At 38.7% G+C, this 21,192-nt stretch overlaps 1 protein-coding gene across 2 annotated transcripts; it reads right to left on the bottom strand.

The window, feature by feature from the left end:
- Positions 1-351: 351 nt before the first annotated feature.
- On the bottom strand, positions 352-20,067 carry CAT (catalase). Of its 2 annotated transcripts, none has more exons than XM_040560377.1 (13): positions 19,623-20,067; positions 15,208-15,379; positions 14,159-14,269; positions 12,541-12,671; positions 11,559-11,663; positions 10,561-10,686; positions 8,922-9,113; positions 7,740-7,892; positions 6,271-6,409; positions 4,586-4,716; positions 3,858-3,965; positions 3,131-3,217; positions 352-2,688 (listed from the first exon to the last, which is right to left on the bottom strand). In XM_040560377.1, the coding sequence occupies exons 1-13, from the start codon at positions 19,686-19,688 to the stop codon at positions 2,623-2,625; spliced, it is 1,587 nt and encodes a 528-aa protein (XP_040416311.1). In that variant the 5' UTR covers positions 19,689-20,067; the 3' UTR covers positions 352-2,622. The 2 variants fall into 2 exon arrangements, with proteins under 2 accessions (XP_040416311.1, XP_040416312.1); XM_040560378.1 differs by lacking the exon at positions 19,623-20,067 and adding an exon at positions 19,305-19,481.
- Between the last annotated feature and the right edge of the window lie 1,125 nt (positions 20,068-21,192).

The following is a 21,192-nucleotide window of genomic DNA, read 5'->3' as shown; positions in this document are numbered from 1 at the left end:
GTCCCAGGCACTGCTTTATCAGAGATTTGAGCAGCACTCTTCTGAATACTTAGCAAGTTTTAAATTAAGTTCTGAACAGGAGTTTTGCCATGCTAAAGCTGAACAGAAGAACTTAAGTCACTGCCACTCCCTCTCCTCCCCCACTAATTCCCAGTGTCAGCCTTGAGCCCAAGGCCTTTGTGTGCAGTCAGGGTCTGTGCAGTCCAAATAGCTTGTGTTCTGAAATAAAGACCAGTTCCCCAAAACTTCAGCAGCTTCCGCACAAAGAAACCACACAAATGAAGGCATGAACTTGCTAGATTAAAATAAATTGAACACATGCTCACAAAAAAGACAATATGTAGCCCAGAGTTGTTTAAATTGTTTTATTTCAGAAATAAGACAGTATTATCCATTCAGCAGAGACCACCAAAATTAAAGATTAAGTCTTGCTTACTCTTTTCCAAGACTCATTAGGATTCCATCTGCCAGAGAAATACTCCCACCAATTCACACAGCTCTTCCAGCTCCCACCAGCCTGATCAGGCAAATAGGGCAAAATAAACTGACATTTTATTTTATTTTACTGCATCACAGATTTTTCACAATTGATCAGTAGATAGCATTCTAGCAGCTTTCTATGTTTCTATTTAGAGAAAGCACTAACAACTTTTTAATAAAAATCTGCCATCAGTTCTCATAATGCCAACCCATACTTGAAAGTCAAATCAAGAAGTATACCTATTCAAAATACAACTCAAGATAGATCCTCAAAACAATCAAATATTGATTTTTATAAATTGAAGTTGGTATACTTGCTTAAGATCTATTAGCTGGGCTCTAAAATCCTTTGTATCATCATCCTCCTTCCAATCTGAATGCTAGTGAAGCAATGTTAGCAGACAAACAAGGAAAGGAAAAGGAAGTAATGCTGTATAACTAGAATCTGGACCAGTTACACATGTGCCCTGATCTTTCTCTTTGGCAAAGGAAGAGGGAGAAGTAACAGGCAAAGTAGTTATTAAAACTTGCCAGGATTTTAGATGCATGGCAGATTGCCTGATCCTACTGAGCACAGTTCAGAAACATTTCTTGGACTGTTCGGACTAACTTCAACATATAATGGGTAGGACGGATTTTTGTCCTAGACTGCAACAGTTAGCTTGAACACTAGTTATCATCCCATAACTGGGAAACACTTTCCAAATAATTAGAGAAAAAACTGAGTGGGATTTCACCCCTTATAAAACAATAGCGTAAGCCTTGGCTTTGTTCTATGCACAAATGGTAAAGCATTCAGATGCCGACAGTGTACTTCCTTAGGCTAACACCGTACATATTCAAGTGAGATAAGACCAGAAATTACATAATTATCATTTAACTGCACTCTGAACTCTAAGTTCCAATATAAACGTTAATTTTGCTCTGGTTCATAAGACATTATTAAAAATTATACTCCAAGATCGTAGCCAAAAAATATCACTAAGCTAAAGAAACACCTTTGGATCTAAGGAGTGATTACTTTATAGTTGAAAGGTTTCCAAATTTTTTTGTACCAATTAACTAATTTAAAAGCAGTAGACAATTTTGATACATCTAAAATCAGGTTTTATACCTATATCTATCCATAGATACACGCACATTCATACAAACATAAAATTTCAATTAACGTTTAACTCTGAAAACCAACCCTGGGGCTTGACAAATAGCAACATCAGATTATAGTAGTAATAATTTCAGAAGCTAGTAGGAATAGTTTTTAAAGGTTTCTTAGCCGGAATTTGGCCAAAATAAAGATGCCCATGTATTTCAAGGTTCATTTTCCCAGACACTTTGGAAATTAGTCTTTTCCTATTTAAATTTTTGTAAACTAGAAAGGACACTTCCCCATCCCCCCCACCCCAAGGACTTGTAAGATGTAATCAGTTTTGTTGTAAAATGTATACAATTAGATCACTTGGGGCAGATATTTTTCTAAAGGGAGATGGTGATCTCTGACCCAGCACTAATATGCATGGATTTATTACCTTAAAGTATTATTAGGAATAAAACTTACATATGTTGAGATTAACTTCAGTTAAGATTAACTTCCTATTCAGCTTCATTTTTGTCATAATGAATGAGAAAGAACTGGTTTTAGTAAAATTATTGCATATGTACTTTCCTTCTGGAAGGCAAAAATTAAACTCAAAGGAAGTGTCTACAAATACCTACAGGTAACTATTTTATTAGCAATACTAAGCAATATCAGCTTTTTAATGTGAACAAGTTCATCCACAAGGATAATCACAGTATCATTAGACAAGTTCCATTGTGCGATTTAGCCAGAGTAGTTATAAAATTAAGAAAACACTTTGATTAAACTTATGTTTCTTTCTAGAAAGACTTTTTAATCAGTTTCCTTGAAGACACTGTATATTGTTAGCAAGCAGTAAAGCACTAGTGTTGAAAGGCACTAGGATTGTTAGCTAGTGTAACTTACTGTTTCCAGTACAGATACAGGCACTTAAAAGCTTAATAAATCAAGCCTGTAAAACACTGCTGTATTTGTGCAGAAGTCTGCTACATTCATTAACATCTTCAACAAGTTGTCCTGCAGTTACGTGGATACAAGATTCATAGGGTAAATCTCTGTAGCACACTTTACAAGTTGGATCTTTCTTTGGCAGACACACGAGAAGTGGCTTGTGTGTACGTCTTAATTACATCCTAAAAATGATGAGAAATATTCAGAACAAATTCCACAGAAAGTAGTCGCAGAAACTTCAGAAAGAATTGCATACTTTTAGCAACAATTTTGTTATTCTATGTAGCAAGCACAGAATCTAGGCGAGTCTCAACTTTTTTTTTTTTAAGAGTACAGAAAGTAGACGATTTGGTCTAAGGATCAACCTGAACAGCCTGCATTGCATTTACAGTTATCTTCCAGTACCTTTAAGAAACAACTAAAACAAGATCATCTTACATCACTGGTTAATCTATGTTTAATGTAGTTAGGAGTGATGCTTCCACATTTTTAGATACCACATGCATTAATTCCTCCCATTTAAATCAAATGTAGATCAAGACTGATCTCTCACTTTGGTGGATTTATGAAAGAAATGAAAAAATCCAACCCATCAAAACTCAACAACGCAAGTCATTAACATACCTTTTTCCCTGTTTCAGCATTGTATTTGTCCAGCAATGATTGAATACGGGCACCATAGTCAGGATGAACATCAGTGAAGTTTTTCACCTTAACAGGAAGAAAACGAGACAAGAACTTGATTTCTCTCCATGAGATATTCTTCAATATTTTTCATATTCCATGGCCTATAACCAGTACATATAAGGAATAGAAGGAGGAAAACACTTTTCCAAAAAAAACGTTTGAATCTGACCAGCCAGAAAGGACCAGCGAGTACAATGACTCACTGTTTCTATAGTGCCAAATAAAGAGGTCTTTCCCAGTGGAATTTTGTTTAAGTCAGGAAAGTTCCAGTTCCTCCCTGACACTCACTTTCTCTTCCTTCTCTGTAGACAAACATTATCACAGAATCATCTAGGTTGAAAGAGACCTCCAAGATCATCTAGTCCAACCTCTGACCTAACTATTGGCAGTCATCTGATTTTTGAAATACTAAGGTAAACATGACATCCCTGATGTTCAGCAATCTTATTATTTCCAGCAGCAAAAAGTCATTTTAACATGTTCTACATTTATTCCTGTAACTATGCACACATTTAAGCGTTCTGTATTCATAACTCCCGCACAAGAAAATCTAGAAGAATTCCTGATCTTCTCCATAAGCATGTTGAGATTTTGATGAAAAGTTGCTGCACTGCATGGAAGCCTGGAATGAAAAGCAACGACGAAAAATAGCTAGGCCACTTACGGCTCTCTTCTGAATGAAGAGTTGAGCGTCTTTAAGATGATCAGCAATATTTTTACACAGCCTTTGACGTTCATCCTCCTTCAGCACTTTGATATAGAAATCTCGCACCTTACAAACAGAAGCAGTTTTTAAATAGAAACAGTTTTATTTTGAAAATTCAACAGTAAGCCATTCTATGAGCAGCAGTCCATAGTACTTGGAATTCATTATTGCTGAAAAAATAGCTTTCACTTACTAGTCAGGCAACACTTAAATACAACTCCAAAGGCAGCCAATTTGCAAGTTGTTTTATCTTTTTTCTCTGGAAGCAAACCTGCTAACAACCCATTTCAAGCTTGAAATCACTGATTATCTGATTAGTTAAAAGTGTGCTGTTGGGCTCCAATTCAGGAATTGATGATCATGACGTTACATGCATATTCTAGGTTTAGTATCTGCATTCACCAGTTGCAGGAAGATTGAATGTCACTACCTCTAAATATTAACGCTCAAACATAGATGGCAGAGGTCTGTAAGAATTCGTTAACTGTCCTGTTAGCAAAAGCTCAGTTATTCATCATTATTAAACTATACAGAGATCTTTCAAACCTCTATGGTATCTGAACTTCAGGTTAGACCAAATGCTTCAGCAAAGAGATTCGTGATTGAATGCTCCTTGTTAATATTCTTTAAACAGCCTATACACTCATCTTCTGTAATAAGCAGCATAAAAGCCTCATACATCATACCTGAGACACATTATCTTCATTTGCACTATTGAAACGCTGCACATCTCCTGAAACACACGTGCGGCTCTCCTTCACAACAGGCTGATCTTCTGGACCAGTAAAACTGTTTGGATAATAGTTTGGGGCACCACCTGAGAAGTGAACACACACACGGTTGGAAGGGGGAAAAAAAGAAATCAGATGTCAGGTCTCAGGTTCATTTAGAAGACTGTGTGCTTTGCCTAAAAGAACCTAAAAATCAATTACAATTCACCTTATTAAAAACAGTTGTCAACTTTATTTCTGGTCAACATATAGCTCAAGATCAGCTGTCTTTTTTTAGCCAGTGCTTAAAAAAGCACTTACTACAAACAGAATTTACCTAAGTCTTTGGGTAAAAAACAGGCTTCATTTCAGAAATAAGGAGGTCTGGCCGTTTTCAAAACACCATTGCTGAGAATTTTAATGAAATTGTGGAGGTCATTCAAGTTTTAGTCCAAAGGCAACATAAAAGTATACTTCCATCTGCTTATTTGAAATAGTGTTAAATTGAACTACATAAGGGTCTATATTTTAAACACAATGAACTTACAAGACTTTAAAATTTTTTTTTTTTGAATCTGCTCTTGGACCAGAGTAGTCATTTTCAAGTTCCTGTTTTTAAAGTATTTCCGCCTCCTCCTTCAAGAAGTGTTAGAACCCATAGCCCCGAGGAATACATGTTTGCAGCATGAGGCATAGCTTAAGCGTATACTTGCTTATGCTTAGGTATAAATCAGTCACTATTGAACAAACACTGACAGAACACATCATGTAATAGAGGTAAAGTTAAAATTCTATTCTTGACATTTATAGTCTTGGCTTTCAGTTTCTTGGAAGTCACAAAGCAAAGCAGTTCTACTTTTTAATGAGTCTATATTTGCCTTTTTAAAAGATTTAGTCTCTTGTATGTCAGAACAGATTTTTGCCTATAAGTAAAAACGAAATAGCAATGAAGTTCCGTGAAATCAGTTATCAGGCATATTTCTTAAGTTTAAACAATTAATATTTTAGAACTTTTGAAATAAATCTCTTAACAAGTATGTTCCTAGACATAATTAAATGAACAAGCTAGGTACATAACTGAATTCATTTGACTTGGGGTATTCTGCAAGTTCCCTGACGATGACCTACCTGTAAGTTTTCAAAACACATTTTAAGCTTCACTTTGTTTAAAACTGAGTAAAACTCCATTCTTACAGGAGCTTCTTGTGTGGAGTTTACTCCACACAAATATCCAAACTGTGTTTTTCTGAAGTAATGCAAGAGATAGAGCCTTTATATATTTACATAATTGGTATGCATATACATATGTATATATACACACAAATTGCAAACAAGTATTTGTCACAAGTGACAGTTATATACATCAAATTGAAAGCCCAGTTAGGAACTATCAATTATTTGATACAAGGCAGAAGTAAGAATGAACATCCACATCCTTTTGAAACATTAAAAATGCATACAGAACGCATTCTGGAACACATTCTGTAATCCACATACATATGCTTACATAATGTTTCTCACCATGTGAAAATAAATTTTTGGCTATTAATATCTATTTAGCAAATATCTTAAATCCCCTATGAACAGAAGAAACCATACATGCTTAAGTATCATTGTATTTAAATTTAAAAAACTTAAATTTAAAGGATTTTCATTAATACCTTGATTGTCAGTCACACACATTGGTCCATCCCTCTGATAATTGGCCACACGAGCTCTGAAGGGGCAATTCACAGGAATTTGTAGATAGTTAGGTCCCAGACGATGTCTATGTGTATCAGCATACGCAAAAAGACGACCCTTTAAAAAGGCATAACAAACATTAATAGATCTCTTTCAACCTTAGACTTAAAAATTTATGAAATATGAACATCTGAAACATGGTCTAGTGGAAAGCGTCCTTGCCCATGACAGTTTGGACTTGCGCAAAGCATTTGACACTGTCCTGCATGACATCCTTGTCTATAACTGGGAGAGACACGGATTTAACAGATAGACCACTCGGTAGATAAGGAATGCCTCAAACAGTTGCAGTCAACAGCTCAACATTCAAGTGGAGACCAGTGACAAGTGGCATTTCTCAGGGATTGATATTGGGACCAGTGCTGTTTAACATCTTTGCCAGCAACACGGACAGTGGGATTGAGTGTACCCTCAGCAAATTTGCGAATGACACCACGCCAAGTTGTGTGATGCAGTCAACACACTGGAGGGAAGGGATGCCACCCAGAGGGACCTGAGACAGGCTTGAGAGGTGGGCTCGTGTAAGCAGCATGAAGTTCAACAAAACCAAGTGCAAGGTTGTGCACCTGAATCAGGGCAATCTCAAGAACATATACAGACTGGGCTGTGAATGGATTAAGAGCAGCCCTAAGGAGAAGGACTTGAGGGTGTTGATTGATGCTGGCTCACATTGAACTTCTCAACGTGTGCTTACAGTCCAGAAAGCCAACCATAACCTGGGCTGCATCAAAAGACTGGCCAACAGTTTGAGGGAGGTGATTCTCCCCTTCCACTCTACTCTCATGAGACCCCACCTGGAATACTGCAGCCTGCACTTTGGCACTCAACACAAGAAAGTCATGGACCCATTGGAGTGAGTCCAGAGGAGGGCCACAAAACTGGAATGGAGTGCTGGAGCACCTCTCCTGTGAAGACAGGCTGAGGGAGTTGGGGTTGTTTGGCCTGGAAAAAAGAAGGCTGCAAGGAGACCTTATAGTGGGCCTTCCAGTACCTAAAGGGGACCTATAAGAAAGCTGGAGAGGAACTTTTTACAAGGGTATGCAGCAAGAGGACAAGTGGTAATGGCTTTAAAGTAAAATAGGGTAGATTCAGATTAAAGGAAGAAATTCTTTCACTAGGAAGGTGATGAGGCACTGGAAGAGGCTGCCCAGAGCAGCTGTGGATACCCCATCCCTGGAAGCATTTAAGGCCAGGTTGGATGGGGCTTTGAGCAACCTGGTCTAGTGGAAGGCGTCCCTGCCCATGGCAGGGGGCTGTAATGAGATGGTTTTTAAGGTCCCTTCCAACCCAAACCATTCTATGATTCTACAAAACAGTGATAGCGATACTTTCATAAACAAGGAAATATGAGATTTTGCCTGAAAAGCATACATTGACTGTAGTTTACCTGCAGCATCTTATCAGGGCTAGGTTCAATACCAGGTGGCATGTTGTTAGGATCATATGCCATCTGTTCTACCTCTGCAAAGTAATTTACAGGATTCCTGTTCAAGACAAGCTTTCCCACAGGAATGAGAGGGTAGTCACCATGTGGCCAGATCTATAAGACATAAAGCACATGCATTAAAATAAATGTTGTATTATGTAGCTTAAATAATAAAACAGGCAAGAGCTACCTAATAGTCTCAATTGAGAGAATACATTACTGACGTCATTTCTATTTTGCTTACAAACAGCAAACATTGAGGAATGTCCAAGTCTTTTGCAATTCAGAGTATTCATGCAACTTATTTCATCACAGCATAATCTCAGCACTTGACTACTTAAATAAAATACCCACAGGCACTTGAAGAGATGCCTAGGAATGCAATATTGTAGGTGGAACTGGTAGCATGATTATTTTCGGCTACTACAAAATATAACCAGCTTAACTAGCCTTTTCTTTCTCCTCTTGGCCTAAACTTTCAAGGTCAAAATTATTTAGCCATTTCTGGGGAGCAATATTAGAAGGAAAAAATACAAGTCTGTTAGTCTTTCAACATGCCATTCTTTGGAATAGCAAATAGAAGTCTGACAAAAGACAAGACCAGCATCAGAAACTACATGATCAACAACATTCAAAACTAGCTAGCTCAGGGTGTGACTATGATCTGAGATCAGACTTTTGAAACGCAGTACAGTTGTAATCCACAAGCCCGAATCAAGCCCTAACCATATTTCACCAAGGAAGAACAACATCAGATTTTACACTATACCACAGGAATTGGATCTTATTTCCAGCTTTCTGGATTAAATACCCGAGGGAAGAACACTCAAAATTCCAGTAACTGGACATATTCCCCCCCAACCCATGCCCCAATATGTTTTACAGGTATTGGATTTCATCTCTGGAATTTCTGACTCATCCTGACCATGTAATAAACAGCACACTTAAAAAAAGCAAAGTGATAGGAATAAAAGGGACAGACCAACCGTAGTGATAGGAACTGGACCTTAAGCAGTGCTACTCTGTGGAACCTGTTTGTTTTATTTGTTTATGGATAAGCTTGTTTCTGGCATTTCCTAAATTTTGACCTCATGACCTCTTAAACAAGCTGAAATAGAATATTCACAGTTGTAGCAGCTATACCTTAGTTAAATCAAAAGGATTAAATGGAAACTTCTCTGCTTCTTCAAATGTCATAACTTGAATGTAGAAAGACCAGGATGGGTAGTTGCCATGGGCTATGGCATTGTAAAGATCACGTATTCCATAATCAGGATCAGTAGAAGCCAGCCTTCCTGCTTCCTCTACAGAAAGATTTTTGATGCCCTGATCAGTCTAAAAGCAATGAAAGAAATAGAACCAGTTATAAATGCAGAAATTACAAAAAAACATTTAAGAATGTGTTTTTAACAAGACTCAAGATCTAAGAGCATGATTGTCCATCTCCTAATCTCCAGTAATTTAAGTTCAGAGTACATTCAGTAGTACATAGTACATTCAACAGCTGCCTTCCAAATGAAAATTAGTTCTATGAAAAAATAGAAATTAGAAAGAGTCCAGATGAGGGCCACAAAGATGATCAAGAGGCTGGAGCACCTCTGTTATGAGGACAGAGAGTTGGGGTTGTTCAGCCTAGAAAAGAGAAGGCTGCAAGTAGATCATATAACGGCCTCTCAGTACCTAAAGGAGATCCTACAAGAAAGCTGGGGACATAAACTAAAAGAGGGTAGACTTCGTTTAGATAAGAAAAATTCTTTACTATGAAGGGTGATAAGGCACTGGAACAGGTTGCCCAGATAAGTTGGAAATGTTTAAGGCCAGGCTGGATGGGGCTTTGAGCAACCTGGTCTAGTGGAAGGTGTCCCTGTCCACGGCGGAGGGAGGGGGTGGAATTAGGTGATCTTTAAGGTCCCTTCCAACCCAAACCATTCCGATTCTGTGAAATAAATGTAATGCTATACCACAGAACAAGAACACGATACAGCACATCAAATAAAGATGTTTCCCCTTACAGGTGGAGTATTCCCATCTCTTCCTACAGACCACATGCCAACACAAACTGATAAAAGGGTGGCAGCTTTCAATGCTGAACACCCTACATGAACTGTATTTTTTTAAAACTTTTTTCTCCTTCCCCTTAATTTCTGACACTTTTAGCACTGAAGTCTCATTTTTATAAGTTTCTGGCACCTCAAAAGCTAAGAGCTGCTATGCAGTCCTTCTTGGTTTAACACAATGGTTTCTCAAGTCTTGCTCCAAAGGTGTGTCCAGCCTCTACAAACATCTAACAAAGTAAGAAGCTGCGTTGTCTTTAAAACTGATGGGAATTTGTTTCCAAGCAGGATGTGCTACCAAGTACTTTCTGACAAAGCCATGAAAGTTCTGTAAGCTTCAGCCACAGAGCTCTTAAGAAGTGAGGATTATACTGCGTGACTCACATACACCTTAGAAATACTGTATCAGCGTAACTCTTATACAGAAGACTAACAGGAACAATAATCAGAGCCAGAGAACTTTTACCTGAAGAAACAGCTGTTGAATCTGAACTACTCTGTAGCCATGAACATATCACACACATTAAAACATTTCTAAACAGGAACATCCTTCAGTTTGTTAGATGTATGCAACTGATGAAAAACATACACCATTTACATTTAGTCTATGCATGAAAAAAATATTTTCTGAATTAAACTAAAAATTAAATACAGAACATTCAGACAATCTTCAGGTTTTAAATTCAATAGGACGTATCTTTCCAATAGATAACTGGAGAAGAACGTACCTTCACATGAAATTTGCAGTAGACTGCCTTCCCACTAGCATTAATCAGTTTAAAAGTATGTGATCCATATCCATTCATATGACGATATCCATCAGGAATACCACGGTCACTAAACAAGAAAGACACCTAAAGAGAAGAACCCAACAATATTTGCTCATTCACCAGTTCAAATAAAGGACCATTTGAGACAAAGGTCACTTATATTCATCTGCATCACTGGAAGTCATCTTAACATGAGAAAATCCTCTAGCATGTTATAGTTTAGGTTTCTAAGACTTAATAAACAAAGACTGCTTAGGCTTTCCACACACAAGGATGTGAACTGAACTTGTGTGAAGAAGTATGGCCACATGAAACATTCATTATCGTTAACATTAATGTACAACATTAACCTATCATTCTCCTAAAAGCACAGGGCAGATAAGCATGGATAATTTAAATATACAATTTTCACCAGGTTTTAAGAAAATATCTAAAATGCAAAGTTCTGAGTAACTAATTTCTCAAGCGATAAACGTACCACCACACAAAGCTATTCAAAATGCAGCTTCCTTTAGGCTTATTACCACAAACAATGCTTGTGATACCACTTCCCAAATAGTAGTAACTAAAACGCTTCCATATGAACCCATTTTCCTTTGGAAAAGGATACAAAAGTTTAATTTTGTATTTGCCTTTTTTTTTTTTATAACATTCTTCTCTATACGCTAATATTAATATGCAGTTTGCTGTTAATCGGTATTCTCACTACTTTAATACTATGAAAGTCTACTAACTTCCCCTTCATCTCTATGTAAAATATGATTATGAAAACAAAAATCCTGCCTATTTCATAGTCTATAAAAGAAAAGGCAAAACTAGAAAAACATGCCAAGAGCATTAAAAGCTATAGAAGGCCTTTGACCTTTAGTGCTCTTAAAAGATTATGTGGAATCCAGATAAAGCAGTTTCAGTTAAAAACTTACATTGCCACAACATGATATTCAAGAGAACCTTACCTGATGCAAAGACTCGGGGCGAAGACTCCAGAAGTCCCATACCATATCTGCATCCTTCAAATGAGTCTGAGGGTTCCTCTTTTGGCTATGGATGAAGGATGGAAACTAATTTGTCAGGGGGAAGGGAGGGAAAAAAAGTTTAACTTCATTTTCCAAGTTATACAGGATATGCTAAGCAACTGCTGGTACTGAATAAGATGTACATTTTTTTTTCCCCAATACATTTTTATCTATGAAAGGAACAAGACACTGAAAGATGAGAAAGTTTTTCAATTACCATAACCTTACTGATTTGCCTCTAAAAGCAAAATATTTACAGTTACGATAAACAGGATGCTCAAAGCCAGACAATGCTTTCAACTTCTGCCTAATAAAATAAGGCAAGCACTCAGATTTCATATAAACTATTGGATATTTAAATTCAAAATGAATACAGAGATATAAAATATCATATTATAAAATATGAATTTAAGTCGTACAGAACAACTCTACTCTCATGAAAATCCCTTCTTCTTAAAGATACAAAGTACAGTTAAACTTATACTAATAATCAGATTTAATACAAAAGAATTTATAATACAGAAGAATTTATAAGCAGCTTTTCAACTTTCCTTCAAATAGCCTTGAAATTTAGAAGACATCTACAGAGTAAAATAGCTATTTCTAACACCAGTGAAGCTGAAATGACCTGAAGGTTAAAATCACAATTATTTACCTGATAGCTATTATGCAGTGACATGTGCAATAGCAAACAACTAAGCATGTGTGGTATCAAAGTACCAACATAAGTAATCAAGCATTAGCTCTTATTAAAGTTTGTTTTAAATACTACCTTATCAAATCAAAAGCCATTGGAACATCCAATGGATAGAGTTTAAGCATGTCAAAACACAAAATTTTGCTTCTCAGTGAAGCAAGAATATGATGTGAACAAACTTTTGGACTCTTTCACGAAGTACCATTGTCTTTGGTGCTTACTTACCAACATCGCATCCCGAATAAAGAAGATAGGAGTATTGTTTCCCACAAGATCCCAGTTACCCTCTTCTGTATAGAATTTCATTGCAAAGCCTCGAGGGTCACGAACTGTATCAGCTGACCCAGATTCTCCAGCTTGAAGAAACAGAAGAACACATAGAAGCGTTACAATATGAAACAAATTCTAAGCATAAAACTATGGAACTTTAGAATATGCCATAAAATCCTAGAAGAGTGTTTGGTTTTGATTTTTTTTTTTTTTAAGTCTCTTCTTTACCATGGAATTTATTATATTTGCAATAATACTTCAGGCAGTGCCTGAAGCTTCCAAAGTGTAAACAGACACCCACCCAAGCATTCGGGCCATAGTTAAAGCAAACAAGTACATCCACTCAAACCAATAAAGAGTAGAATTTGCATCATCACTAACAGACATCAGATAAGGCTGAATTGGCAAAAAGCATATTAGTTTATGTGCGTCGAATCCCATTGTGAAAGCTCTTGTTTGGAAGGTAGCAATCTAAGTAGCGTATGCAACTTATAGAAGAGTTGCAATGCTTCTAATTTTCCCCCTGCTTTACCCAAAACAATCCTTTCAGTGGGTAGATCTACACCACATCAAAAGTATCCACCATGGTACCTGATCAAAAGCATTCTAGATGTATTCAGAAACAGTTAATGCTAGCCAGCATGATGAAATAATTAAGACACTCAATCTCTTTGAAAATCATTGTTTACTACAAAATAACTAGGAAGAAACACATTCAAACATAGCAGGGAAAGGAAAGGTAACAATGCAACACCTCACTTTAGCACAGTCTGCTCATCAAGCTCAGCTGCATGCTTTTTGCCCCAACCCCCAGAGGACATTCCATGAGCACCTGAGTTTTGGTGACAGTAAAAGGCTAGTAGGCCAAAAACTGTGTCTACGTCAGCCTTGTCATCTTCCTCCCCTTCCCTTTTCTCCAAGGCTATTTCCAGAACTAAATCCTCATTAGAATTTTTTAAAACAGAATAGTAACATTCCTTTTTAAAGGTCATTTTTCTATCAGGTATAAGGTATTTCTTATAATGCATGTTTTACCTAATATCTTTTAAGATTGTCAATTCATTCATTCAGCTCTTTAGAAAAAGAAAGAAGAGTTTGTTTAGAGAAGATTGTTATTTGCCTAGAGCTTATTTTCCACACCATTCATCTCAAAGTCATTAATACAGCATAAGAGATTTCTAGTCTTCAAATTTCAAGCATAAAACTGCAGTATGCAAGTGTTGTGTTTTTTTTTTTTTTTTAAACGATCCATCCAGAAACAAAAGTAAGCTTTCCATCAGAATCAAAAATAGACTACCATTTCTTTCTTCCACATTCTAAAGGAGAAAGTACCAACAGAAGTACCTACCAACAGAAGTACCTACAGTGGGTTCTTGCCACAAGGCACAGACCCTGCTTATCATTGCTTAAGGTCTTAAAAAATTAAATGAAATTGACAGAAGAGGAATTAGGTGCCATAACATTTCAAAATATCTGAAGTACAATTTAAATGCTCTGTAATGCAAACGTATCAATATCAGTGTTAACTATTAGTACCCATGTAAAAAGATACACAATAACTTTAGAGCCTTACCAACAGTTGAGAACCGTATAGCAATTGGTGTTCTTTTTCCAATGTGTTCAAACACTTTTGCCTTACAGTACTTTGTAATATCATGAGTCACTTCAAAATAGCCAAAAGCACCTGAAAAAAGTATTCAGAAATATCAGATTATCAAGATACTTTCCTACCACTCGCAGAGCACATTATTCAGTGGTGCACGTTTGACCATAATAAAATCAAAAGAAATCGTGGAAATACACCAGTTTAAATCTATGTGCTAAATCATCCAAGAACAAAGTTCATATCACACACAACATACTACTTGCACAGCATTTCCCCCTCCCTATCCTGAACATGTTAACAGATCCTGGCAGCAATACAGGCCTTACTTCTTCTCTACAAAATAACAAACAATAACTCTGAGTGCTTTTCTGCCAAGAGTTTACATATCTCTCTCATGCATTTCTTCAATCCTGGCATGTGTTGCAGCACTGTCAGTCCATCTTTAAACCAGATGAAGCAACACAGTTATTCTTACTCCCACAGAGGAATTTTTCTGTATACGCTCACATTACAATAAGATTCAGTCCCATATTTTATGAGCTATATGTAACAAAACAGAGATGCCAGTTCCACAACTATGAAGGAACAGACAGATGAAGCAGAGAGCGCAGCAGATAGTGTAGTATTAAGAAAACCTAGTGGCTATAATTACACTTCTAGACTTTTTAAAGTGGTTTCATTGCTTTGAGCTTTGGCTTTGACCATTGGCATAAAGATTAAATTTTTCATCAAGAACAGCAAATCCATAGCATGTTAACTGCTTATTAAAACTGAATTAAAAAAAACCTTTAAAAGTCACTTTAAGCTTCACATGCTTGATCCATCTACCTTTGGGTCAAAGATACTACAGGTAGTTCTAAACTAGGCTTTACTTCCTGTTCTCACTGTTATTAGTATAACTATATTATAGATTATATTGTAATGCAATGCATCTATAACAATTGGCTATCTCTCAAAGATTTTTAAAGCCTAGTGCTGCATGAAGAAAAACACAAATAAGTATTAATGAAACATACCTGCTCCTTTTGCATGCACAACTCTTTCAGGAATCCTCTCTCTGTCAAAATGAGCCATCTCATCAGTGAAAACAACATCTTGAACCAGAAGAGGACCACGGGGCCCTACTGTCATAAGATTAAGCTTATCGCCAATTGGGTTCCCAGCACCAGTGGTCAAGACATCTGGCTTCTGAAAGTGATAAAGTCAGTATCAACACCAGAAACCGAAAATCCTCTAAGCCACGTAACACGCATATCTGGTCAACAGTTGTATCACCGGACATATGAAAGTACATTAGAAAACAGCATAAGATTCTGGAACTTGTTACAGAAATCAGAGGCACAGCTGCATCAGCACAGCCCTATGTCTGAGGCTACTTAAGAACAGCAGTTAATGCCATATATAACCATGGAATGTTTTCAATGGTTCAGAAGTTTTACTTACTAAGACTTTACCTTGCTTCAAGAAAAATATGAAGTCACAGCAATGACTAGAAGGCACACATTACTACCATCATTAGTCTGAAAGAGCCGTGATAATGACATAAGCAGGAACACCCAGGGAATCACTCCAGATTCAAACCATTGAAGGAAGAGGATTATCAGAAGCCCTACTGTAAGTAAATATCTGTCAACAGGACAGGAAACCAGAACTGTCTTTTTAAAGAAATTGCCTGAAACAGCCCACATTCATTCTTTCCCCACCCTTCCATACCATGTCTAAGTTAACCATTCTTGTAGGCTACTTAACAGCGCAGCACCTTTGTGCAGTAGGAGTGACCCTGTACTCAAAGACGACAGACACCCCAAGATAACTTCAGGAAACAACTGCTAGAATTCTGTAGCATTATTTAACTAGCGTACTCCCACTTCCTTTAAAAAAATCCAGCAGAAAAGAATTTATCTGCATCACATCTACATTCATACTCTCCCATAAGGTGACAGATCCATTTTGCTGAGTACTGCATAAAACATAGCAAGCAAAAGTACATCAGTGCTAGAGACCTGATGGCGGCAGACATCAATTTTTTCCCTGGGGCACATATATTAACTGTTAGGAGCAGGGGCAGCGTTGGTCAAGGATATTGAACAGAATTCAAGTTGGCAAGAAAAGAATAAGCAAAGAACTTGCAACAGATATTTGAGCTCAAATATTTGAGTCATACTACGGGTATTCAACACTAAATCCACATTTATACATTGCACTAAAGTGACATATATCCACATGGGATACTAGTACCGTCCCACCCTTTTCTGCCAGAAGCATCCACATAACTGAACCATGGGAAATGCACCAGGACAAACTCACTCATCCCCTCCCTTTTACAGTTTCATTAATGGAAAGGGATGGGATGGACAAAGTAACCCTTGATGAGGCATTTACTACTATCAGTGACTTCATGGGGTTCCAACTTTAATCCTGACAATCCACATTTTTCCTCAAGGGTTTTAATCCTATCACTGAACAGGCAAAATTCCAACCTGTACCTTGTGGAAGAGTATGCTGCACCCAGCTAGCCTCCAGATACTTTCCAAGAGACAACTCAGAGACAGGGGAAGAACAATTACTCACATCTACACCCAAAGCTCCGGGTGAGGTAAAGCACGCAGGAGGAGTCGTATGCCTTTGCTTAACACTGGTACATGAATAACCACATAAAAGACATTTGACAGGATAACTGCATTTCCAACGTGTTCTTACTAATATGCAGCATGTGCTAACTGACTTGAAATCACAAAATAACTAGGTCCTTTATTCTTCATTCACTAATTCATTAGCTATAAGCATATATTCAACTCCTAGACTACTTCAGGATATTTGAAATGCTAACCTACATTGGAGTTCACACAAACTTTAAAGAATGTACCCAGTTACAAACAAGAACATTACAGATGTTCAGAAATTTACAAAGTTGCCACTTAAGCTGTATTTACTGTCAAGTCGAAGAAACTTTTACTTCACTGAAAATACTATCTGTAGTTTGGCAATGGAAATAAAAGTGGAAGCTGTTCTCAATATTCTTTCCCCTACTTCTGTTCTTCCTACCTTATATTATGCTCAGTTTTAAATTGGCCAAAGAAAATGATTTCACTGCTCACTTTGAGCAGTCACCAGGGCAGATGGCACAGAAAGTTCTCTCATCCTTAGTTATGCTAAAGGTTTAACATCTCAAAATAGTATTCTAATAAACACATGTCCACAGATGAGACTAAAACAATTGTCATGATACATGAGGATTTTATACTCACATTTAAAACTCAAGTTTTAAACTTTTTGGTCAAGAAAATTTTGCTTAGGTAAACACTTAAAAAAAATCCTGCACTCTTTTTCTTTGATTTTCATTACTTTTGCCGATTAAAAGTTTCACATTTCTCAAAGACAAAAACAATATTCATTTTACCAAGAATAAATTCATCAATTTTTGGTATTGATGACCGTCATACTCATTTAAGACGAGCAAGCTCTTTGTAATGTGAGAAAAACAGATCCCACCGATGGCATCCTAAGCTTCTGCATCTTCCTCTCCACATTTCTTGTACTACCATTCATTAGACATTTCCATCCTTCCTACATGTTCTGCACATACAGAAACTTCCGCTGCATCCTCACTCCACAGCAGCCTGTGGCACTGCAACATGAAAACCCTGTGCACGGCTCAAACACCATTTATAAATTCTGCATGCTACAATTCAAAGAGAAGCAAACTTGGTGACCGGATTCTGGCACATTTTCCTAACACGACAGAGCTCTTAAGACACCCCCCCGCAGTCCACAGAGTGACATTATAAAGTCACTGATATTTATGTCCTTGTGGAGCAGCTACCTAGCTCCACCCAGTCCACTGAGGCACAGAGAAGTCACAGTGAGCTACCCTGCTCATCTGGAATTGTTTACAAATTCTGAGAAGCCCAGTAGGTTTAACTATACAGTGGTAGGGCTATAACGCATATACCTACTCCCATGACCTGCTGCTCAGCAAAGCCCTTGGTAAGGGACAGACAGCAGGAAAAAATCCACCATGTATCTTTAGTCTTAAAAAGGAGTTTTTGACTTACATATAGTTTTATAATACCTTCAGCATAATTATCCGAAGGAAAAAACCTCTGCATGTTAGTTAAAAGCTACATATGCAGCGAAGGACGAAGGCTGGTAAATACAGCCCTTCTCAAATGAACAAGCTATACTGTTGCCCAAAAACCTATTTCTTCCACAACATTAGCATATAAAACTACTAGAAATAGTAGCTAAAAATACATCTTTCTGAAACAAAGCATATCAAAAACATTTTTGTGACGAGTTTTGTAGCTGTAAAGTCTCTTGTATAGGAAAACTTTCTAAGATGTTCTTTCTAATGTTGGCATGAGAAGTACAAACACTTTTTCAACCAGTATGATATATTCCCCTTAGTTTCAGGATAATAGCATGCAGGGCACACAAAACAAGTCCATCCATGTGAGGAAGGAGAAGGAAACACATTAGTTCCAAGAACTCTCAGACTACTTCTGGATCTGAGTTTGGTGCCTGTATTTTCATATGGTTGGGAACCGCATACAGTCAAAACTTTAAGAGATGAACATGTAGATTTGAACACACTGTCACAGGAATCAAAGCCAGAAGAATTTTAGTCACAGCTGTTGTAAACACCAATACATCAAAGTGCATACTTCCAGGCATTACTGATACTTCGCACCTTATACAAGTCACTTTAAAATTCTAATAAACCGTCCCTACTTTCTATCTTTTCTATCATAAGGTCCCATGACTCCTTATGAAATACAGGCTCTGAGCTACCTCCCAATCTCCAAATTAACCTTGGCCTATATTTAAATACTGTTTCACTACAGAAAAGCTGACATCTATATAAATAATATTATCCGCTGTACAAGAAAATACTATGAAATATGGCAGAATATGACGAAGTCACAATTCACCACTAGAATAGTCTTCATACAGTACTTTTTTGGTGAAAACAAGAAAAATAAATTCGACTACAAACAAGGGGAACTGTTCTCTTAAGTAACCCTTAAGCAAACTCTTAAGTAAAGCAGCCCATTGTGTTTTATGAGATGGCTGGTCAGTATGAGCAGCACAGGGAGTATTTAAAGCCCCATACGTGTTCCTGTCAACATACGTAGTGGAAACTGACACGGCGACTTGCTGAAGAGGCACGACACCAGGCATCGCAGCGCTTACACGTTTAAGCAAGTATTTTGGTGGGCATTTACTTGGGCAGGAGGGCTCTGCTGCCGATTACACGTTCCTACGCTTTGCACCAACCTCTCGTCCCGGTGCTACTCGTAAACAAACCCCGCTGCTATTACCCCTCACTGCCTTCCCCCCAGCCCCAGCTCAATGCTGCGGGTGCCCCCCCGAGGCACCCCCCTCTCCCCTCAGGGCGCCCCGCGACCGTTACCGCCCCGCCGCCGCGCACCTGCGAGCCCCGCTGGCTCTGCCACTGCTTCAGCTGCTCCGCGGCGACGTCGCGGCCGTCAGCCATCTTGCGAGCTGCGGAGCCCCCCGAGCGGGCGGTCGAGGCGGCAGGGAATGGCGGGCGGGCGGGGCGGGGCCGGGCTCGCTCCCAGGCAGGAGGCAGCGGCAGCAACGAGGTGACCCCGCACAGCAACCCCCGCCGCACCGCGCCCCGCAGCGCCTGCGAGTAGCGGCAGCTACCGCGCCCACGCCTCTCCCCCGGCGCTGCGCCCACCCACCCCCGCCGCTCCGCCCAATAGCCCCGCGCCCGGGAGACAGCGCCAGCTCTGAGTGGCTCAGAGGGGTGTCAGTCAGAGAAGTGGGACCCCCACCCCCGCCCCCCACCCACCCCAGAGGGGGCGGGCGGATCGTGGTGCGCGAGGCGGCGACCGTTGGTGCTCTGAGGGGAGGCGGGCGGCTGCTGAGGGCTCGCTCCTTAGTCAGGCTCTAACGCGTGTAATTAGTCGCGTAGGGGTGTGTAAGCTTGATTTCTGTCACGTGTTTTTAAGGAGTCCGAGCTTTCCAAAGCTGTTGGCTGGGCAGAAGTTATTCAGCAGTGTAGAAAGTAACTGGATGAGGGCACGGAAAAACAGCGCGCTCGGGGAGTTTGTGAGGCAAGGGTTTCAGCAGGAGAAAGGCTTCTGTTGCACAATGCAAGTGCCCAGGTGCATAGTTAAATGTTCATTCTTGTATCTGTACTTCAAAGGAGGTGTAGGTGATAGTTAACATTACTCATAACTCACGTGTGCCCAATTGTAAACAGTATTTCTTCGGAGGCCTCAAGTTATAACCTAAAAAAAAACCCACTTTCACCGCTGTTACAAACAAGAAAACACCCTGGGTTATATTTACAAATGAGGTAAATACAGCCCTCCTCTCAGGCACTTGCAGTTCTGCTCCTACAGCCCTTGCGTGCTGAGCTTTCTAAACCACAGCACACAGTTGTGTCCCTTCTACTGCAACTTTAATAGCACAGGGCTCTGCCTTCATGCCTTATGGATGAACTACAGAGGATAAACGTGGTTAGCAAGGGGTTATTTTTCCTATTTGTGAGGTAAAACCTTTCAGCAAGAAGAATAATCTGTCTTCAACTACTACATTACATGACATTGGGCACTCAGAAGATGGATGAAGATCTCAGTCTAGCAATTGTTCTGTGGTCTTGCTCTTTGTGGTGCAGAGTTCTGGACGGGGCTTCAGGACCTGGACAAGTGGATGAGACTATGTAGGCACTCTAGAATCGTAAAATGTGTATCTACCTTTCCTCTTATTAGCCCTTCTCTAATGGCAATGACTGAGGGTAATCATAGTACATAGAAGAGTTGTCTAAACAAACAGAAATTACACAATTGGGGTTGCAGGAGGACTGCTTTATAAAATCAACCAAGTCAGCAAGATTTGAGTGTTTTGGTTGTTGTTTCTTCTCCCCCACCATTCTTGATAAGAATGCTGGTACAGCTCTTTTCAGAATACATATTGCAACAATGAAGCAGAGATGCTTTGTTTACCCACAGCCTGTCAGAAAGAAATGG

This window comes from Cygnus olor, chromosome 5 (genome assembly GCF_009769625.2).
Source record: "Cygnus olor isolate bCygOlo1 chromosome 5, bCygOlo1.pri.v2, whole genome shotgun sequence".
NCBI lineage: Eukaryota > Metazoa > Chordata > Aves > Anseriformes > Anatidae > Cygnus > Cygnus olor.
The sequence above is the reverse complement of the archived record's forward strand: the minus strand, read 5'-3'. Positions and strand labels throughout refer to the sequence as shown.